This window comes from Balaenoptera acutorostrata, chromosome 9 (assembly GCF_949987535.1).
Source record: "Balaenoptera acutorostrata chromosome 9, mBalAcu1.1, whole genome shotgun sequence".
NCBI classification, from domain to species: domain Eukaryota; kingdom Metazoa; phylum Chordata; class Mammalia; order Artiodactyla; family Balaenopteridae; genus Balaenoptera; species Balaenoptera acutorostrata.
The window spans coordinates 65010428-65032015 of NC_080072.1; the positions used below are offsets into that span (position 1 = coordinate 65010428).

Below are 21588 nucleotides of genomic sequence, written 5' to 3' on the forward strand. Positions count from 1 at the left end.
TGTCATTTGCCAACTATATGACCTTGGGCAAGTTACTTCACTTCTCTGAACTTCACATACCCCACATATAGAATGGGGATAATAATACCTACCTTACAAGATTGCTACTACAATTAGAAATAATAGGGACTAAACGCCTATCATATATTAGATACTGAAGAGGTGACAGCTATTTTCCTTACTGAGTACAGGCTAGAACTAGACAGTGGCTGTTCTTAGGGATAAAGGTTTATACTGGCTAGTGCAGAGTTAATTAGAGAGAAGGCACCTGGTTAATATTTGATGAACTCAACAGAATTCTAAAGAAGCCCTCAAAATGCTGTCTTTACAGTCCCTTAAATGATGTGCTTGGTTTTTAAAGAAGTACCAGGTGTCAAGGTCATTGAACAGGGAGGCTAATCTCTTCCTGTCACCCTACTCAGGAGAAAAGGTTCTGAATTTTCAGAGTTAAAAGCCAAAGAAAGAGGAGGTGGTAGATCCCTTATAACCCCCAATTGTCTAGGCTACTCCAATTCAACATGGCATCTAAAGGGCTTCCCTCATCCTTCTTCACCACAATAAGTCACTTAGCCCTGCCTTCATCCATCCAAACCCAGGGCAAGAAGATTACGACCTAGAGAACTATACATTATGCAAAGCACACCCCTTAATGATTTCCCGCTGCAGATTTCAGTAACGATTCTGACACCCTTCCTTTCTCCCAAGGACTCCTTCTCCCAAACAAATGCTGGCTCTAAATGTACTAGCCCAATCAACTCACCTGCTCCCTGGTGCCTCTTCTTTCTCATGGATGCTCTGATGATATCTGCTCCGTGGATTTTGTCTCTGTGCCTTTTTGCCTTGGCTTCATAAAACCATTGGCCACTCATATTCCTCAGCTGCTGGTCATCCTTAATTTTTTCAGGCAAATTTCTACAAAAGAAAAAAAAGCTTTACTTTGCTAAGAACCCACAGTAAATAAATGAGTTTATTATGACACTGCATAAAGAAATCTGTAAACAAACAGCCAAAATGAAGTTCTCAATATCTTACAAGATCCTACAAACCTCCCAGATGACTAACAAATGTATGCTTTGACTGAAAGGTCAGAGAAGCCAAGGCCAACACTTTTTAAAAATGCAAAGATTTAAGCCATGATCTCCAGATGATGCCTGAAATTTCTGAAGAGCAAATTCATTTTTTGGCTGCAGGCTTGCTGTTCACTGTTCAAATGTAAATACCCCAGAGAAAGATGACATATTAAGCTTCCCTAAGCTTTGGTTTCCTCATCTTTAAAAAGGGGTTAATAATAGTAACCCACCTGATGGGGTTGCTATGAGGATTAAATTAGCTAATGCATGCAGACCACCCTTTGCACATGCCTGGCACCTAATAAACACTCAGTGAATAACTGGTGAGGAAATTAACGGTTCATCAGTTCTTGCCATTTCACTGAAATGAGCTTATCAGAGACTTTCCTGGAAGCCTGTGGGGGACAGTGCATGAGGTCCCTGGTTCTTAATGTTAGGGAAATGAATTCAACAAGACTGGCTGGGATCAGGAAAGATCATATTTATATGGGGTGGGGAGTGGAGGCAGACATAAATTCCATTTGTGCAGATACTGCATCGAAGGGTTCCACGTCATTCATGCTCACTGAAAAGTTAAAACCTAAAGAACAAACCAAGTACCACCCCCCTAAGATCTCCCTCATTTACAGTGGAGGGGAAAACACTGTTCTACATGACAAGTCTTATAATCTCTGCATCTCTCTATCCACGTCAATAAAATGAGAATCAAAAAATCTATCTTTTCTTTTTGATAGAGCTGTACTTACAATAAAGTGGAATAAAAGCCTTAAGGGGACTTTGAACTCTTGGAGGGTAATGTGCTACAAAATCCAAGAGGGTTTTATGATTGTCGTTCGAGCCAATATGCACGCTTCCTAAAGTAGCCAATCTAAGTGTTTTAGCCAGAGAACGTGTATGGCAGCCACACCCAAGGTGGTGGCAGGGCTGTGTGTGAGGGTTGCACGCAGGCCTACCTGGGAATGGGGAAGGCAGGAGGGGCATTTACCTGGGTTCTGGCAAGTACGTTTTCTCTCTCCCAAGTGTGCCTGCAGAGAGTCTTTCCAGCCAGAGTCCCACTCTCTGCTGGAAACTCCTCTCCTCCCCCAGTTACCTAGAAAGAAGTGACCCTATGCCAAACATGTCCAATCACAACCCTTGGACACACCTTGCTGTGAGAGCCCATCACCAAATCCAGACAGGGACGTGTCTTCATCTCATGGTTCTGAATCACCAGAGAGGTCATGGTTCTTATAAAATGTTTCTAATGGTTTCCCATTGCCTAAATTTTCTGTTTTTTTAAAAAAATTTTTTACTGGAGTATAGTTGATTTAAAATGTTGTGTTAGTTTCTACTGTACAGCAAAGTGATTCAGTTATACATACACATACATCTCGTATAGGTTATACAGAGTATTGAGTTCCCTGTGCCATACAGTAGGTCCTTATTAGTTATCTATTTTATATACAGTAGTGTGTATATTTACAATAGCCAGGACATGGAAGCAACCTAAATGTCCATCAGCAGAGGAATGGATAAAGAAGATGTGGTACATACATACAATGGAATATTACTCAGCCATAAAAAGAACGAAATAGTGTCATTTGCAGCAACATGGATGGACCTAGAGATTGTCATACTGAGTGAAGTTAAGTCAGAGAAAAACAAATATCATATGATATCGCTTATATGTGGAACCATTGCCTAGCTTTTCAGCACAGCAAAAAATCCACCCTGAGCTGCTGGTGGAGCTTTTGCCTTCTCTTCCCAAAAGGACCACATTCAAGTTCAATTCCAGAAAAGAGAAGTCCTTCCAGCTCTCCTTGACTAGACAGTGAGCCCCTAGGGGCAGGGCCTGTACTCAATATAGCTTTGCTTGGTGTCTGGAAAACAGTGGGTGTTTATTCAGCGCTTTTGGAGTGAAGGGATATCATATGAGGTCCCTGACCACCTGGCTTCAGGATACCTGTTCAGATTCATTTTCCAGCACTTGCTCCCATGCTCCCCCACGTGCCAGCACACTAGACCTCTTACTGATCTCCACACTGCTCTTACATGACCTCTGTAGACATTAAGGGCAGGAAGGTGTGGCAGAAAGATTATGGGCTTTGATGTCTCCCCAAATTAGGTCCAACTCCCAGTTGTGACCCTTCCTAAATGTGATCTTTGGCAGGTTACTGAACCCCTCTAAGCTTCAGTCTCCTTGTTTATAAAGATAGGGGAAAATAAGACCTACTCTGCAGGACTTCTGGGATGATTAAATGCGGTATTTACCTGAAAGTACCTAACAGTGCCCGGATCCTGGTAAGAGACCAATAAATGTGAATTCTCTCCAGATGTCTTTCCCTCACTTCTCTGTCCAGCACGTGGCCCCTCATCCCTCAGATCTAGGTAGCACCCCCCCAGGGAAGCCTTCCCTGATCCTTGAGGGCACCGTGTGGCTTGCCCTTCTCTGTGCTCCCACAGCTCCTCCACGACAGCACTCACCACACTGTGTTCCAGTGATCTATTTGCACATCTGTCTTACACACTAATCTGTGAACTCTGCAAACTCCTTGAAGGCAAGGACTAACTCATAATCACCTTTGTAACACCAGCATCCAGCACAGAGCCTGGCACAGACCTGATACCCAGAAACTGTTGAGTGAATAAATCAGTTAACAAATAAATGCTCAGCAGCCAGCCCAGTCTGAGTAAAGACAAGAGATAAGAGAGATCCTGTCGCTGCTGGGGTTAAGTGAACCATGCTCCATCACAATGGCAGTGCCTTCTCCTAATGAGGCAGGCCACCTCATCTCTTGGTGGATTAGGGAAAAGCATGATGAAATACGGCATCAGCCACCATCATGTTAAAGAAGACCACAAACCCTCATAGCATAACAACTCCCAATTTCTCTTCATGAGATTATTTATTCACTTATCTTTGTTGTTCAACTGAAAGGCACTTTGTAAGGGTCCTTATGCAACTCTTGATCTGCTCCTGCCTAACTGACTGTCTGCAAGCCTCTGATCCCACTAAGCTTTCAGCGCACAATGAGCACACGCCATGTGAGTCAGGCTCATTGAAGCACGTGGTCCTTCATAGTAAAGCCATTACAGTAAAGAATTGAGGTTGGGTTTCTGGCTCATTTCTTTTAAAGTGGCAAAAGAATAGGAAATTCTTTCAAATTCAGTTAGTGCTATTTATATACCTCCTATCGTGATAATCACTACTAGGGTAAATCAATCTCTTTTTCTAGCTTAGTCATTTGGAATATTTTACAGATGAATCTATACGTATGACATCAAAGCCCAAGTTTTATAAAGGTGTATATTAAAAAAAGAAATCCCACCATCTAGGTGGTGCTGTTAAAATCTTCTCTGTACCTAGAGAATATTATGCTTAGTGAAATAAGTCAGAGAAAGATAAATTCTGTATGATATTACTTACCTGTGGAATCTAAGAAAATAATACAAATGAATGTACATGCAAAACAGAAATAGACTCACAGGCATAGAAAACCAACCGGTGGTTACTAAAGGGGAGAGGGAATGGGGGAGGGGCAAATTAGGTGTACTGGACTAAGAAATATAAAGTACTATGTATAAAATAGATAAGCAACAAGGATATATTGTACAGCAAAGGAATTATAGCCATTCTCTTGTAATAACTTTTAATGGCGTATAATCTATAAAAATACTGAATCACAATGCAGTACTAATATAATATGAAACACAATATTATAAATCAACTATACTTCGATAAAAAAGTTAAAATAAAAAATAAAACAAAATCTTCTCTACCAGCCCATATTGATCTCTCATTTTTCTTGAACTCTAATTGTACCAACCAAATTAGCACTTGATTCTCTCATTGTTGTACCATTCAGCTGAAGTGGGAAAAAGGTAAGTTTCTTGGCACTCACACTTTTTATACCTTACCTTCCTCTCCACGCGTGCATGTTGTACTTACTAGAGAGCTAAGGATAGAGAAGATGCTCAATAAACACCCATGGGCTGCTGCTGGGCAGAAGTGAAGGCAGAAGAACACTCAACCCAGAGAAGACACTGTCCGGTTGGTCCTCCAGGCAGAACAGGCTGGTAACACCCCATTCTTTCAGCTAATATATACAAAGCATGTGTTCGGTACTGGGCCTCACGCGTGGACTTAACATGCATCATCTCATTTAATCCTTACAATTTCACCATGATGTACAAAGAATTCAGTCAATTGCAAAAGATGGCCATCTTGCTTTCTCTGTATGGTGAAGGCCATACCTGTTCATTTTTTCGTTCAACAGTTCATTAATTCCCTATCATATACCAGGCACATGCTTGGAATTGTACATAAAAAATTTAGTCCACAGCCCTAACTGCTAACGTCAACTCCTGCAGTGCAGAGAGAGTGTGAGCACTTTCAGAGGAAAGCCAGAAGAGCAGTGGCGCCCTTCGTCCTGCCTTCAACATTCTTCCTGCTTGTACTCACATAGCGCACCCCAGCTTCTAGCTATTCATCATGATGAAGCAAAGGCCTAACATCATAGGCAGGACCTGGTCGATATTATCTGCTCAGCTGTGCCTAATAAGAATCAGCAGACTGGCCAGAGAGGTTGATTGATCCATTCCCAGATTTTTTTTTTTTAACCTTTCAGTATATTCTAGGCAAGGTGATTAGACTCTGTGATTTGAATGTACTCTTAGATGTCTGTTTTGAATGAGAGAATGTTTGTTTTGAATGGACCTTAGATAGTTACAAATGGCCTCACTTTATAGATGAAATGAGGCCCAGAGAGTTTAAGAGGTTTGCCCAAGGTCACACAGAGCTGGGACCGGAAGCCAGCCTGACTCCTAGCCGACGTTCTTTCCACTGCCCCATCATCCTGCCTGAGAGAGCCAAACATGATTTTGATTTCTAAGATGGCTATCACACTTCACTCTTTCTACAAAGGCATTCAACCTTTGATAGAGAATCTGAAAACAAACACGTGAAAATGAAATAAACTGCAAAAGTTCTCTACAGCGGAAAACAAGAAGAAACATGCATCACTTGTGCTGCGGACACACCACAGATCCCCACAATCTGCTGCGAGGCAGCACTGTGTGTGGGAAGCACAGGCTTTGTAGTTGGATAAGCAAGGTTTCAATCTTACAGGGCACTTAACCTCCTCCACTCTATTTCCTCCCCCTTGTTGAGTGGGTTCAGCTAAGCTGCTGTGCGGACGAAAGGGGAAAATGTGAAGCTCTGTGTACAGTGTCAATCCTGGACAAATGCTGGTTCCTTTCCCCTTTGCTTTGACGGAAAATGCCATCAGAGGTCCTAGAAAGCAGTTCTTCAATGACAACTGCCTTTGTTTAAAAGAAAGTAGGTCTTAAGGCAGCAGCTGAGCATCATAAGATGCGGTCATGGTTGAGATGGTATCTACTGCAAGAACGCCCATCACCCTAGATGTGGTTGTGTGTTTATGGGATGGGGGACGTGGTGCTGGCGGTGTACAGACACACAGCGGCAATGATTTCCTGCTGGCAGTGTGATGCAAAGCACAGGAAATGCCACCTCTAGAGTGTGTCATTTTCAAACCGTAAGAGACTAAAGTTACATCTATGTATGTATGGTGGTGTTTCTTTAAAAACAGAGGACAGAGAGGGAGGAGGCAGCGGGGAGAGAGGAAAAGAATCCATCCTGATGTCTGTTTCACTGTTGGTTTGTGAAACGTCTCCAGCTGGTAGTTAGGAAAGCAAGCTGGGTGGTGAAGCATGGTAATAACTGGGCCTAGCACTGTGGTACAGGTAGGGAGGCAGCATGAAAGACAGTGACCTGGAATTGCTTTCTTCTAACTGAACCCCCGAGATACCACAGTAGACATTCCCTTGGGTTCAAATCCACATTCTACTATTAACAGGTTGAGTGATTTGGGAACTGGACGCTTCCCCTGTTTGACACTCATTTTCTCATCCATGAAATCAGGATGGGAGGTAGCATAAAAATCATCTCCAAAGTGCCCTGAAAGAGCTTGGATGTGAACAAGTCAAAGCACTGGATAAATCAGGAATGGAAAACAGATTTCAATTTAAATCCAACTCTCATCAACAGCCATATTGAAAAGGACTCTGAGGCAGTGTCTGGTCTTAGTGGGCAGCAGTGCTATAATCCATTAGTAATGTCCTCATGGCTACAAGAGGGTTATACTCCAAAGCCCATAATCAATTAGCATTTGAAATAGCAGTCTGAATTTTAGTGGCAGATTTGCCTTTCTAATGATGTTTTGCTTAGGCTAATATTAGAATTATCTAATTTATGTTTCTAAAGCCATATACTAACTTGGAGGAGGACTGGGGCATTGTAAAATCATGTTAGGGAAACAAGATTGAGATTTTAAATTTGCAATTGATAATCCATTAAATGGTTAAATGGTAAATTCCTTGAGCACTGGGACCACGTTTCAATTACCCTAAAATTCCTTCCATTTGTTCAGAGAAGTTCCCTAGACTTAATGAGTACTGAATTAAATTTCACTGTATTAAATAGTTGAGAGTTTTAGGAGTAATTTCCTTCTAAGGAATCAGACCACTAACCAGAGAATTGTCCTTTTTTAGAGGCATAGGTGGAGTGGTGAATAAGGGAATTAAAATGTATCAATCACCTACTATGTGCTCAGAAGATTAAGAATTATCTTACTTAATCCTGACTGTAATTCTTTGAGTTTGGCACTAGGGTCATTCCCAGTCTCTGAGTTGAGGCTCAGAGAGGTCAAGTAACTTACTGAATGAACCATAGTTGATCAATGGTGAGGATAGGATTCAAACTCACTAAGTTTTGACTTAAGGTCCGCGCTAGGGCCCTTACCGTTCTTCTGAAAAAGCAATACCAGTGTGCAACATGGGGCAGAAGGAAAAGCAGTAGACCAAGAGCTTTTCTTATCCTGGCTTTGGCACTGACTAGCTGTGTGACCCTGGGAAAGTCACTTCCCCTCTCTGGGCTTTTCCTTCATTATCTGTAAAGTGACTGATATGGACCCGAAAAATCTTTCCAGAGCTGTCAGGCTATCACTCTGATGGAAGAGCTAGAGACAAACAGCTGGGGGATGGTGACGGGCTGAAAAGCAAAAGCCCATGGAACAGCATTTTCAGAGACCAGAGACCTAGTCATGGTTCCACCAGCCCAGGAGCAGACAGTCTCAGAACCAACCCAGGTTCCGTCAGTCCTAAAGCAAAGGGTGCCAGAGCTCCATTCCTTTTGTGTGGAGCAGGTTACGGGTTGGGCCTCTGTCAGTGTCCATAGGCTATGGACCTCATGCCCATCTGTGCCCCCCGCACACAGTCACTCAGTCCTGGACCTGCCTGGGGCCAAGTCCACATGAGCTGCTTGGTGCCCGATTAGGAAGGCCCCCAGAATGGTAGCAGTAGACAGGACTTGACTCACACCAGATTTTCACCACCCCAAGCCTTCTTCCTATCAGTTTACAAAAGCAAGAAACAAGGGCAGCACCAGCAGCAGCTTCCGAGGCATCCTCAGAAACAGTGCGTGGAAGGAGAATCTGCAAAGTCCCTGCTACAAACGGACTCACAGCATTCCTGCCGTGGCTGTAGACTGGCTGGCGCTAGTGGCTACACACACACACCCCTTACAAGGCCTAGTTCCAGGCAGAACTTTGAATTTTTAAGTATATTTTCAGCAATTACTGTAGATGCCTGAGAAACACCTCCACTCATCTCATACAGAATCACAAAACTACAGGGAAGACCCAGCAGCCTGGAATCTCTGGGGCCAACTAAATACAGAAGGAAGGGAGAATGAATCTCTCTTCGTAACCTGGCTAGATAGAGGAAACAGAATTACAGACCACACGTAAGGTCTTGTAAGTGGGAGGAATCAAAGATCGCAGCTCACCAGGATTCAGAGTCCCCACATCCTGAGGCAGGAAGAGGGACGGGACCCGGTGCAATCCCAGCTCCACTGCTTTCTTTCCCATCCTCTCCATCTTGTCTTCCGAGAGACTAAAGGAATTCCCATTTCCCACTATGCTTGAAAAATCATCTAATATTTTCTCTGTGCTGCCCCCTCCCCTTCTTTCTAAAATGGGTCTAACAGTCTTGTCTTGCCAAATCTCAGAGCTGCTGGGAGGAACCTAAGACGATAACACTCACAAACTGTGAATGGGTAAAGGATGAATGCTACTAAGAGACTCTGATGGCTGATTGGTGTAAATCCCCACCTCTCCAGGGAAAACTACTCAAGGCACCCCTCTTTCTGAGAATGGGGAGCAGTGACTTGTGGGAAGGAGCACGACAAGTAAGGAACCCCATTCTCATGATCTCCACTACCTATAGCCACCTCCTGTCACCATCACAGCTCAGTGTCCCACCTCACACCAAGACGGCCACCCCCTCCTCCATGGCCAGGTCCCAGGATGTCCTGTCTGCTATAGTTTTCTTAGGGAGGGGAGGTGGAGTTAGTGAATGAGTACCTGAGGGCCAGGATTTAATCCTCACTTCTGACACCTACGGACTACATGAGCTTGGGCGAGTCACCTGACCTGTCTCAAGGTCAATTTCCTCACACATCAAGTGGGTGTAATTACATCCCACCCTGCACCCCCAACTACAAGAGTGTTGTGAGCTCAGAAGAAATAAAAGTCATGTAAGCTCCTTGCAATCTGTTAAGCACTATCGATATATGAATTACTGTTAGTAGCCATAGTCAGACACTCTGGAGTGCTTGAAGTGAATTTCAGCATGTTCTTCTATAAAGCACCCATGTTCAAATTAGGGTCAAAATATGGATAACGAAATATGGGCACAAATAACTCCATTATTCATGATCCTGCTATCCTAAGAAGTAAGAACAGGCCTTATGTTCCCTTTGGATAACTCCTAGGTTGGGGATCATGCAGTTAACATGACTAACTCACATTCAGGAAGCCTTTCACTGCCTTCAAGGCCCCAGATTACAAAGGCAACAGATGGCAGGGCTTGGACTCAAGCCCACTTCTTCAGCATTCTGCCCTCATGCTCCTCCGACCCCGCAAGTGAGTGAAAGTGGTAGGAATGTTGATGTGGAACATTTGGGTTCCTCCCAAAGTGAATAGTGTGTCAGAGTTGCCACTCCTTCTTATGGAACACAAATGAAAAATTGGCTCAGTCAGAACTCATTTCCATTGCTGTTGAAACCAATTCAAACATTTCTGAAGATGTGCAAAAATGTGAGCTACTTCTCAATTTATTTTCTTCTGAAAACTTTAGAAATTAAAAAATGTTTCTAATTTCATACATGATCCATTTTTTAAGTAGATCCAGTTAAAAAAGTGGATATATATGTGTGTGTTTATATATATATATATATATATATATATATATAGAGAGAGAGAGAGAGAGAGAGAGAGAGAGAGGTAGATGTATGTATGTGTTTGTTTACATTATTTCATTTTTAATCCGGTGTTTAATAAGTTAAAGGAGTTTAGTTAGGTTTTTAAATCAAGACTATTTCTGGCAGGAGTCCTATGGGATAAATTAAGAGATATGGAGGAGAAAGTTCTGTCCAGGAAATAAACTTAAAATTGGAATCCGTTAAGTCAGGCTCCAAGTCAGAACTACCACTTAAGGTTGAGGAAAGAAAAGGGTCCCATCTTCCTACAGACCGCCCATCCTCCACCCGCGCCCGAGGATCTGTCCGGCCACTTACCTGACTCTCTCCTCTTCCGCCCTCTTGAGGGCAGCGTCCCGCTGCAGAACCTTCATGATGGCCTCTTGCTCCTCCTCCGTCAGGAAGCTTAAGTCGATCATCTTGAAACGTGTACACAAAAATGACAGTAACAAATATGGCTTAAGATTCTCAAAGCTAAACAACAGTTACTGCAGCCCAGATGATGAGAAGATGCAAAAACGAAATGAAACGGTATCTTGTTCAGTTCTTCAGCAAAAGTCTTCTATGGGCTAGGCAAAAGTTTTAGGTGGCTGATAGCAAAATCCTCAGCGCCCTTTCCCTCGAGGAAGCAGTGGTCTGTGGGATGATGTCGAGAAGAGGCTCTCGGGATGCTGCCTTGCTTGCCAGACAGGTCACCTGTTCCTACAGCGGCGGTCCTGCTCACGCCCCCTCTTCTGGACCAGTCTGAGCACAGTTTATTCTCCTCCCGTCCGACGTCAACTTGATGAGAGGCAACAGTATCTGAGCATCACGTACCTGCGGAATCGTGAGACAGTAAGCACCACACGGTGAGAGGCAGTTCCTATAAGCATTGCTCGTTATTTTCAGATTTAAAACATGTCTGGGGGGAGAAAAACTGACCATGTGAGATGGTGTCTGAGATCAGGGAAACCAGTTCTGCCAGCTTCTTGAGCAAATAGAAAATGGGTCATGAAACATGCTTCAACTCAATTCCGGACCGCCGAGATGGAGAGCGCACAAAAAACGCCTGTCAATGTTTAACCATCCACAGAGGGAAGAGATGGTTGCAAAAAGGAGGTGGGTCTCTCCGAAAACTCATGGGACGGTAGGCTAAAAGGTCACGCTAAAGGTCAGGAAGACCAGGGAGATCTTATTCCAGTTGTCAAGTGATCACCGGTAGGAAACTAGAAATAAAAATTCAAAAATGCTCACTTCTTCATGCATAGGGACATTCCACTACAGTATATCTGTGCTCCGTAATGACAAGAGAATTAGTATTAGGTAGAGGTAATCTGCACAACAATGGGAATTGTTATTCTCCACTTAGTCCCACCTCTAACTTTTGCTCGACCTGGAGCAACTCACCTAGCTTGTCTCCCTTCATTTCCAAGGAGAAAGAACACTTACTGGTGTTGTGTATATATAATCTGGGGGAAAGGAAGAGACAGAATTTCAAAACTCCTCAACATTCAAAGTGAGCATTTTTGCGTAGAACCATGGGCAAGAATCCTATTTTCTTTGAGGCATTTTAAACCCATGAGCAATGAGAAGTAGATGAGACCTACAGAATGCCACAGCCAGGTGGAACTTCAGAGATTACTCCAGGGTGGGGGCCCTTTAACAAGCACAGTACTGCATACACAGTAGACACTAAAAAACATGGGTTTAGTAAATTTTAAAGCAGCCCTACTTAGGAAAATACAGTGTGTACACTAGTAATTTTTATGAATAAATTCTTTGCTCTTTGGCAAAACAGAATAACTAGGAAGTACTCGCACCACTACTTGCTAACTACAAACCATTAGGCAAGTTACCTAACCACTCTGAGGCTCAGGTTTCTCGTTAGGACATCCCTCGCAGGTTGTCAGGATTAAATGAAATAATGAATATAAAAGAGTGCATATCTTGCATCCTGTACCAAAAATAGCTAAAAATATATTCTAGCTTCCTTTCTGAGTTCACACTTTTGTCCCATCCAGCTGAATAAGAGTGTACTGGTTACATAATTTCCTTTTCTCTTTCGTATCTTTCTGATCTCCCCCATGAAGCCTGGACTTCATAGGCAGGTACTCAGGTGACCTTTATTTTATCTTCCTGTAGCTCTTTGCATATTGCCCACAGTGATGACTCAAATAAATATTAAGACAACACTTCACACTTACTTTTTTTAATTTGCCTGCACTTGCATATGTTACTGCCTGCTTGTTTGTCTTGAAAAATAACTCATCCTTCAAGATGAAAGTCACCACCTCCAGGAAGCCTTCCCTCACTCCCATAGCCAGAGTTAAATGCTGTAGTAGATTCAATTATTCCTAACTCTTCACTTCCTCCCTGAAACAGAGCTATACAATCATGTTGCCACTACAGTAAGCAGAGTATTCATCCCTATCTTTCTGGTGGTGGGCTTGGCCTGTGACTTACTTTGGCCAATGGAACGTTATAAATGTGATACAAGCATAGTCTGTGGATGTGCTTGTGTGGTTTGGCTTGGCTTCTTGTACTCTGGCCACAGACCACAAGAAGAGCTTGCCCCATGTAGCCACTGCCTCTTCAGTCAGGGTCTCAGAAAAAGAGATACAAGAACAGACCAGAACCTGAACCACCTGAAGCAGGGCCACCTTCGCTGGCCTGTAGGTATTGAAGCAAGAAGTAAATATTTTTTGTTGGAAGCCACTGAGGTTTGGGGTTGTTATACAACAGACACTTTTGTAGCAGGAACTTAACTAACACAAAAACTTTCTCCTCCACCTACGTATCTCCACCGTTATAATTATCTGTCTGCTCTCCATCTCTCCCATCTGACTGTGAGTCTCTCAACGTGAAGAAATAAGTGAATGAGTTGGGACTTCCTTGGTGGCGCAGTGGTTAAGAATCCGCCTGCCAATGCAGGGGACATGGGTTCGAGCCCTGCTCTGGGAAGATCCCACATGCCATGGAGCAACTAAGCCCGTGCGCCACACTACTGAGCCTGTACTCTAGCGCCCACGAGCCACAACTACTGAGCCCGGGTGCCGCAACTACTGAAGGTTGCGTGCCTAGAGCCCATGCTCCGCAACAGGAGAAGCCACTGTAATGAGAAACCTGTGCACTGCAACAAAGAGTAGTCCCTGCTCACTGCAACTAGAGAAAGCCCGTGCTCAGCAATGAAGACCCAATGCAGCCAAAAATAAATATATAAATTAATTAATTAATTTAAAAAAAGAAAAGAAATAAGTGAATGAGTAAATGAATTAGTGAACCTAATCCAAATAGACAACTTCACCAGGGGATGGCTATCTCAATTCTTTCATGCACAGTAGCTTTCTTTCATGTGCAGTAACTTCCTTAGATCTCAAAGGCTGGCAAGGAAATAGATTCAGGCCACATTCTTGGAACCATGTCCCTCATGAGGCATCACACTGCCTCCCAGGTTCAATGGGAGATTGTTTTTAAGTTCAGTGAGTCGAGGACAGGAAGAGAACAAAGGAGAAAAACAACTTAAATTTTCCAGCAGTGGTAATTGGCAGGGGGGCTAAAGGGAGAAATGCTGGTTTCCACACCTTCAAATAGGACTATAAGCTAACCAGTGCTTCTGTGTAAAAGCTTCTAGGGTTAAGTCTTTCCTAAAAATAGGCTATTTGGTGAGGCAAAGGGCAATGTCCTTATTTTACAAAGAAGTGAAGTGCTCGAACCCTTGACTCCTAACTGGGTAGCAGGGAGTGACTACCCGGCCAGATCGTGGGAAAGCCCTCAGATGGCAATCAAGCCTCTTCAGTACGAGGTGCCCCCCCAACTCCCAATATTCTGGATGATATCTATCATGAGAGCTAACCAATTTCATTCATTCATTCAACAAACATTTATAGAGAGCCTATTATGTGCCTGACACTGTTCTAAGCACTGGAGATACATTAATGAATAAGACATTAAAAACTTCCCATCCTTGGGGCTTCCCTGGCGGCGCAGTGGTTGAGAGTCTGCCTGCCAATGCAGGGGACACGGGTTCGAGCCCTGGTCTGGGAAGATCCCACATGCCGCGGAGCAACTAGGCCCGTGAGCTGCAACTACTGAGCCTGTGCGTCTGGAGCCTGTGCTCCGCAACAAGAGAGGCCGCGATAGTGAGAGGCCCGCGCACCGCGATGAAGAGTGGCCCCCGCTTGCCGCAACTAGAGAGAGCCCTCGCACAGAAACGAAGACCCATCACAGCCAAAAATAAATAAATAATTTAAAAAAAAAAAAAAAAAAAAAAAAAAAAAAAAAAAAACTTCCCATCCTTGTACAGTGTATATGTCAGTTGGAGGGGATAATGACCAAAGTAAATAATAAAAACATAAATAAAAACAATTATGTAACTTTTGGGAAGGTGATAAGAGCTCTGGAGGAAAACAAAGCTGGGAAGGGAATAATAAGGTGAGGGGCATTGGAGTTTTAAAGAGAGTGGCTAGGGTAGGTCTCATTGAGAAGATGATATTTGAGCAAAAACTTGCCAGATGAGGGAACGAGCCACGCAGGTATCAGAGGGTCCTGAGGTGGAAGTGTATTTGACATGTTCAAGAAACTTCAAGGGAGCCAGTGCTGGAAGGCCAGTGTGCCAGGAGGAGAGAAGGATGGAGCGGGTCAGAAAGGAAATAGGTCAGACTGTATCGGGCTTTGCAAGGACTGTAAGATTTCTGCAGCAGCAATAAGGGAAGGCAGAAAAAAAAGAAGGTAATAAATATTTACTGGGCACCTCCTAACGCCTGGCACTTTACATGTATCATCTCATTGGATCCTCACAAAGATCTGAGGGAGGTATTTTGTTACCTTTGTTTTTCAAATGAGGACCATGAGGCCCAGGGAGGTGTCTGCCACCAAGCTTGTGTGTGGTGGGGCTGGCATTTGCCAGTGGCTTTGTTAGAATAGGTCACCCCGATATCGACATCTCATTTAATTCTCCCCTGCACACAGATCCTCAAACTGGGGAAGCAGAAAAACGCTCTTCTGTCTGGCTGTGGACCTTCATTCTCTGCTTAAGCATAAAAGAATCACTGGCCCAGAGCTGGCTGTCAGCATGGAGGCAACCTCAGTGCAAAAATTCGGGAGGGATGAATCTTGGCAACAGGGATGCCTGACGTGTTTACAGGAGTAGCTCCCGGGATGAGCAAACAGTTCTCCTTAGGTTCAGCCCTCCCTCCCATCCTCCTCATGCTGCTGAATATGAATATGACAAAGCCATATTCCCAGGCTTAAAACCCTTCACCAACTTCCCACTGTCCACTGGCTAAGGCTCAAAGTCCTTACCGTGGCCTGTAGGGCTCTCCGTGAACTCACACCTGCTTTCTTCTCCAAGCTCTTTTCCTGCCCCACTGAACTTTTTCAGCTCCTTTTGCCTCCAGGCCTTTGCATATGCTTGTCCTGGCTCCTAGAATACCCTTTCCTGAGAAAATACCTCTTGGGTCTCAGGTGAGATGTCACTTATTGCACAGAAGCCTTCCCCATCCTCCCAAGGCCAGGTTAGGTGCCCCTCTGGAGTGCTCCGTTAGCACCTAACTTCCTCACTCAGGATACTCACCACACCATCTCGAATCCCATCTACTCACATCTGTCCTCCACTAGCTTATGCGCAAGGCCAGGGCCTCTAAGTGCTTTGTATGCCCACCCAGCACCTGCCACTGTGGCACCCATCTACGTACTAGGCACTCAGGTATTTCATACGTGAACTCGGGTGGAAGGAGACTGAGCTTCCACTTCCCCCTTCACGTGAACCTGGCTCTAGGGTCCATCATTGAAAAAGCAGGTCCATGTTATTCACTGGGTTCCAGCTCCAGGTCCTTCACATGACTGTCTGGTTTAAATAAACTACATGACTTCTCCAAGCCTCAGTTTCCTCACCTGTATGATGGGTCTCTTCACTCCTACCTTCCCTTCCTTATGGAGATTACTGTGAGGCTCTGGCGAGAAGGAAGAAAGTGTCGAGGACAAGTAAGGAATGAGCAGCCACAGGAGCAGCAGGTAAAAGGGAAATGTGAGGTCTCCAAATGCAAACTGTGCTTAATTCAAATTTTCCTTGCATCATTTTGAAATGCATAGAAATACCAAATGACTATGTTGTATAACAGGAACTATCATAGTACTGTAGACCAATTATACTTCAAAAACAAACAAACTCACAGAAAAAGAGATCAGATTTATGGTTACCAGAGGTGGGGTGTGGGGAGAGGGGGAATTGGAGGAAGGCAGCCAAAAGGGACAAACTTCCAGTTACAAGATAAATAAATACTAAGGAGGTAATGTGCAACCTGACGATTATAATTAACACTGCTGGGTGTTAAATATGAAAGTTGTTAAGAGAGTGAATCCTAAGAGTTCTCATCACAAGGAAAAACACTTTTTCTATTTCTTTAATTTTGTATCTACATGACATGATGGATGTTCACTAAACTTACTGTGATAATCACTTCATGGTGTATTTAAGTCAAATCATTATTCTGTACACCTTCAACTTATACAGTACTGTATGTCAATTGTATTTCACTGAAACTGGAAGAAAACAAACAAACAAAATAGTTTGCATGTGTCAGCCCTGCTATGCCACATCTGTAGAAGCCTATACTCTTCTCTTTGTCAGCTGTCCAAAAGGCCCCAAACAGCTGGTGTTTGCTTTTGATGGCAGCAAAGAGAAGAGCTAGGCTTGCAGGCCTAATCTCCAACATTCTGCCAACCAAACCCAGGTTAAAGTCTGATTAACAGCAGCATTCGTTCCCCCAACTCTCTCTGCACCTTCTCCTTTCCCAGATGGCTGCTGCTGTACCAAAGCCTGCGGACCTCAAGGAAGGGGAGGAAAACTTAAGTAGTGACTCTCACATGATGAGGTTTTCAGAAGAGAAGCAAATTGTTCTGACAGCCCCATGACATCACAACAGTCTGAAAGGAAGACAGCATTCATGTTCTCCCTGAATCTGCTTTGTTGAGAGAAAGATGAACTTCCTCCTTCACTCAGGGGTTCCTCACATGATGTTTTCTAAGCCTCTCACCATCTTGGTCATTTTTCTCCGGGCTGAAAAGTGAGCAGGTTGTGTTAAGATCCTTCATACACAGGAGGTCAGTTAATCACTCTGTCCACCCAGTACGGCAGGTCTTCTCCACATCGTGCAGATAACACTGGGCTCGAGGAGTCCAGTAACTTGCCCACAGTCGCTCAATCAGAATGTGATTTGGAACCCAGGGCTGTCAAGATTCTAAAGCTGCCACTTTTAATCTTTCATTACACCCCTCCCCCCTTATTCTCTGAGAAGTCACACAGCTAGTTAGGCACAAAGATGAAACGAGACCCCCAGGTGTCCTGATTCCCAGCCCAGTCCTGTTTTCACCCAGCTGTTCCTCCTTCTGGACGTCCTACTTTTCTCTTTGTCATTTCCTATGAGTGAATTGCACTGGCCCTCAAAGCACGGCATGCTCTGCAGAACTTGCCAGGAAAAGGAAAATGATTGGGCCCTTTGGGTTTGTTTTACGGATAGACATGGAAAAGAAGACAAGCATGGATAGAGGGAAAAAGGCACCTGTGTCAATATGCGGGTGTTTATATGTGCTCATTAGACTCTGAGAATGGTAGCAATCCCAGGAACCAGAAACTATCACTAAAAGAAGTTTCTTCAGAGGTGCTTAAACTCAATCAGAATGTTGTTGTTGCTGTTTTTAATAGAAATGTGCTTATGTGAACAGCAAACTTTGTCCACAGCACTGTCAGGAAACAACACTGTATGAATATTTTGTTTCTGCATGGTCCCTGCTTTCATCAGTCTACTAAAAAACATGTAAATTACTCAATCTACTGTGTTGCCTAAATTGGGCTTCTTGAGAGGAAAGAACCATCGCCTTGTGACTGGTTCAAAGTAGCTTCTCAAAAACAACCTGAGTTGAATGAATAAATAAAACGAACAAATGAAATGAACCTGGGAAGAAGTGAACAAATGAAAAAATATAGATGGAATAAGAAAGAATAATTTATCCAATAAGTTTCTGTTTTATTTTTTCACAGGGGAACAACTGAAAGTCAAAACTGACAGGCACCGTAAGATACAAAGCTTTCACTTTTGTGAGGATTCTTCCAAAAGTGGAAGAAATTTTTCTACTTCAGTCACCTCCTTCAGCCCCAGGGCTGATGCAACTGACGGGTAACATTTCCCATAGACTGACTTGGTGATCTCAAACTAAGGATGAAGAAAGTGCAGAGAAGGAAAGACTACTCATATGTGACAATGCTCCCTACACCTTAATCTCCTCTTCAAACCTAATGATAATGTCTCTGGATTTCTAGAAAAGCTCACCTTCTGCCATTCCTAGGCAAGTTTAGACTTATGGTACCCATAGGAATCAAAGAGTTTAATCAAGTCCCAGTCAAGGGTAAGATAATGGGCCACGTGAAGAAGACAGTATCACACACAACCTACCTTCGTACAAGTACTATGTCAAGTACCAATAAAGGAGGCACAAACCAAGTGTCAGGGGCCACAGGGATTTAGGAAGGAGATCAAATGAGGAGAGCCTTGGAGGCTGAGAAGAAGGGAGCGGGCATTCTGGGCAAGTGCACTGTCCATGAAACCATGAAGGTAGGGTGTTCAAAAAGAAGACTGGTAACTGGAGTGTAGGGTACAAATGGGGAAACAGTATCTGGGGTCAGACCCTGAGGGGCCTGAAATGCCAAAGGAGGGAACTGGAACTGGAATTTTTCACATTTTTCAGTCTCGATAAATGTGCCTGAACTACCCTTTTAATCTGTATTGTCTTGGAATATCAGGATTTCAAAAGATAAAAACAGTAAAGAGAAAGGAGCTGGGGAAATGGGCAGCTGAAAATTCATATTAATCTTCACACTTGGGCTGAAAACTCAAATCTAAAAAAAGGGATGACAACCTATGAAAGGGATGACTTACAACACATCAAGGAGCTTTAAGACAGTATAACAAGGTTCATCGGACATCGCACGGAGCTGCTGTAAGAGCCAACACAGTCATGGGCTCTTATTGGTTACACAGCTTGGGAAGCACCTGGAGCCCTGCCTCAGTTCAAAATGTCAGATGGAAACTTCCTCTCCCTTTGCCATGGCAGCATTCACCACAGATCTCAACTCTGGAAGAGATTAGGTCGTATGTCCCAAATGTTGGAATAGTGTACACCGTCTCTGCCCTTAGAGAACTTATATTCCAGAAAGGAAGACAGATATTGAACAAGCCTGAGAAGTCCTACAAAACAGAAGAGCAGGGTGCCTTAAAACTTTTAACCAGGGGGCTTAATGTAGTTTCGGGGGGCCAGGGAAGGCTTCCTTGAAGAATTATGATCTCTGTCAATGGTCAACTCTACAGTGATATCTAAATTGGGAGTTCTACCACCTTAATTAATCAAACTTATCATTGCTTGTATCAAAATATGGCTGATGAGCAGATTTCCAGACATTGCTTAAGACCCACTGAATCAAGATCTTCAGGGACAAGGCCCAGGAATCTGCATTTTCTAAAATGTTCCCACAGGATGCAGATGTTTGGCCAGGTTTGGCAATCACAGCTAAAAAGGATTCCCAACAGGTCAGAAATAGCTGACGTCTGGTTAAAGAGTACAGCAAAATTAAGCATGTTAATTTGTACATCAATTGTTTTCCAGCTGTAACAAGAGCAAACGCAAAAATGAAGCAATGGCTGAATCATGGAGTCATAACCAGTTCTTCGTGCAGATGAGGAAGCTGAGACACAGAGGGGTTAGACCAACTGCTTAACGTCACACAGCTACCTAATGTAAGAGCTGGGACACTCAGAGGAGACCTCCTTTATCTTCCAGGACAGATACAGTTTCAACCCACATAAGGATTTGCAAACGGGCTAATAAAATGGGTCGAGATACATTTCCCAGCACCCCTGAAACCAGCACATTGATGATAACAACAGGCATTGCAGATGAATTCTAGATTTAATTATTTTCTAGGTTTCAAATTCAGAGGAAGGGAGTGGAAGAACCAGCTGATTTATTAACCAGGCTGGAATTAAACCCAGGATCATAAAGTTAACTGAACTGTAGCAGTCCTCAGCTCTGACTTTAAAAGGACTACATAAACCCTCACTTTTGGTACAATCACGTACATTCCTACTCAGCCTGGCAGTGAGGGACTCTCTCCAAATGTACAAACTCAGGGGTTCCCAAACCTGGCTGTATATTAGCATCACCTGAAAAACTTAAAAAAAAAATATCCGTGCCTAGGCCTCTTTCCCTTCCTCCCACCCCATGCCAGTGATTCTGATTTAACTGGTCTGGGGTCAGACCTTACCCGAGATTTTTTTTTTTAAGCTACTCAGGGGGTTTGAATGTGCAGCCAGCACTGAGGTCACCGAACTCACTGGTCCTCTCCTCTTTCTGGCTCCTGCTCAAATTTAAGACCTAGGGTGAGGCAAGCAAGATGCTCAGGGCCCCAAATTCAAGGAGGCGAAGTTGTGTGAGCACAGCACACTGTACTGCAGCACCCTGAGAGTGAGGCCTCCTTACCAGTCGGGCACCCAGGCACACGATGCAAGGAGACGCTCACTCTCAGCGTACGGCAAGTGCAGTGCCAGTACTTGTGTGACCTTTTCTCCATAGATTTGTGCCCTGGGTGCCTTATGTGCCTCACCCTTGGCCCAGACCTGCTCAAATCTCTCTGGTCAGGCCATTACTGATCCCATCAAAGAGACATCAAGTTCTTTTTTTTTTTTTTTTTTAAATTAATTAATTAATTAATTTATTTTTTGGGCTGTGTTGGGTCTTCATTGCTGCATGCGGGCTTTCTCTAGTTGCGGCGAGTGGGGGCTACTCTTCGTTGCGGTGCGTGGGCTTCTCATTGCAGTGGCTTCTCTTGTTATGGAGCACGGCCTCTAGGTGTACGAGCTTCAGTAGTTGCGGCACACAGGCTCAGTAGTTGTGGCTCGCAGGCTCTAGAGCACAGGCTCAGTAGTTGTGGCGCACGGGCTTAGTTGCTCCGCAGCATGTGGGATCTTCCCAGACCAGGGCTCGAACCCGTGTCCCCTACATTGGCAGGCAGATTCTTAACCACTGCGCCACCAGGGAAGCCCTCAAGTTCTTTTTTTGTTTTTTTTCATTGAATTTATTACTAATACTATTATTATTATCATTAAGTAACATACATTTTCTTTGTTAAAAAAATGTTTGAAAATCACAAAATCATACAAGGTATAAAGTAAA

At 43.8% G+C, this 21588-nt stretch overlaps 1 protein-coding gene across 11 annotated transcripts in view; it reads right to left on the bottom strand.

Moving 5' to 3' along the window:
- Positions 1-21588, bottom strand: part of SYTL2 (synaptotagmin like 2) — a 100733-nt gene that overhangs the window by 45553 nt on the left and 33592 nt on the right. For all 11 annotated transcript variants that reach the window (XM_057553190.1, XM_057553189.1, XM_057553191.1 and 8 more), the window contains exons 2-3: positions 10705-11202; positions 761-912 (exon numbers count right to left, since the gene is read on the bottom strand). In XM_057553190.1, the coding sequence (XP_057409173.1) occupies positions 761-912; positions 10705-10805 (253 nt within the window). In that variant the 5' untranslated portion in view covers positions 10806-11202. The remainder of the gene's footprint in view (positions 1-760; positions 913-10704; positions 11203-21588) is intronic.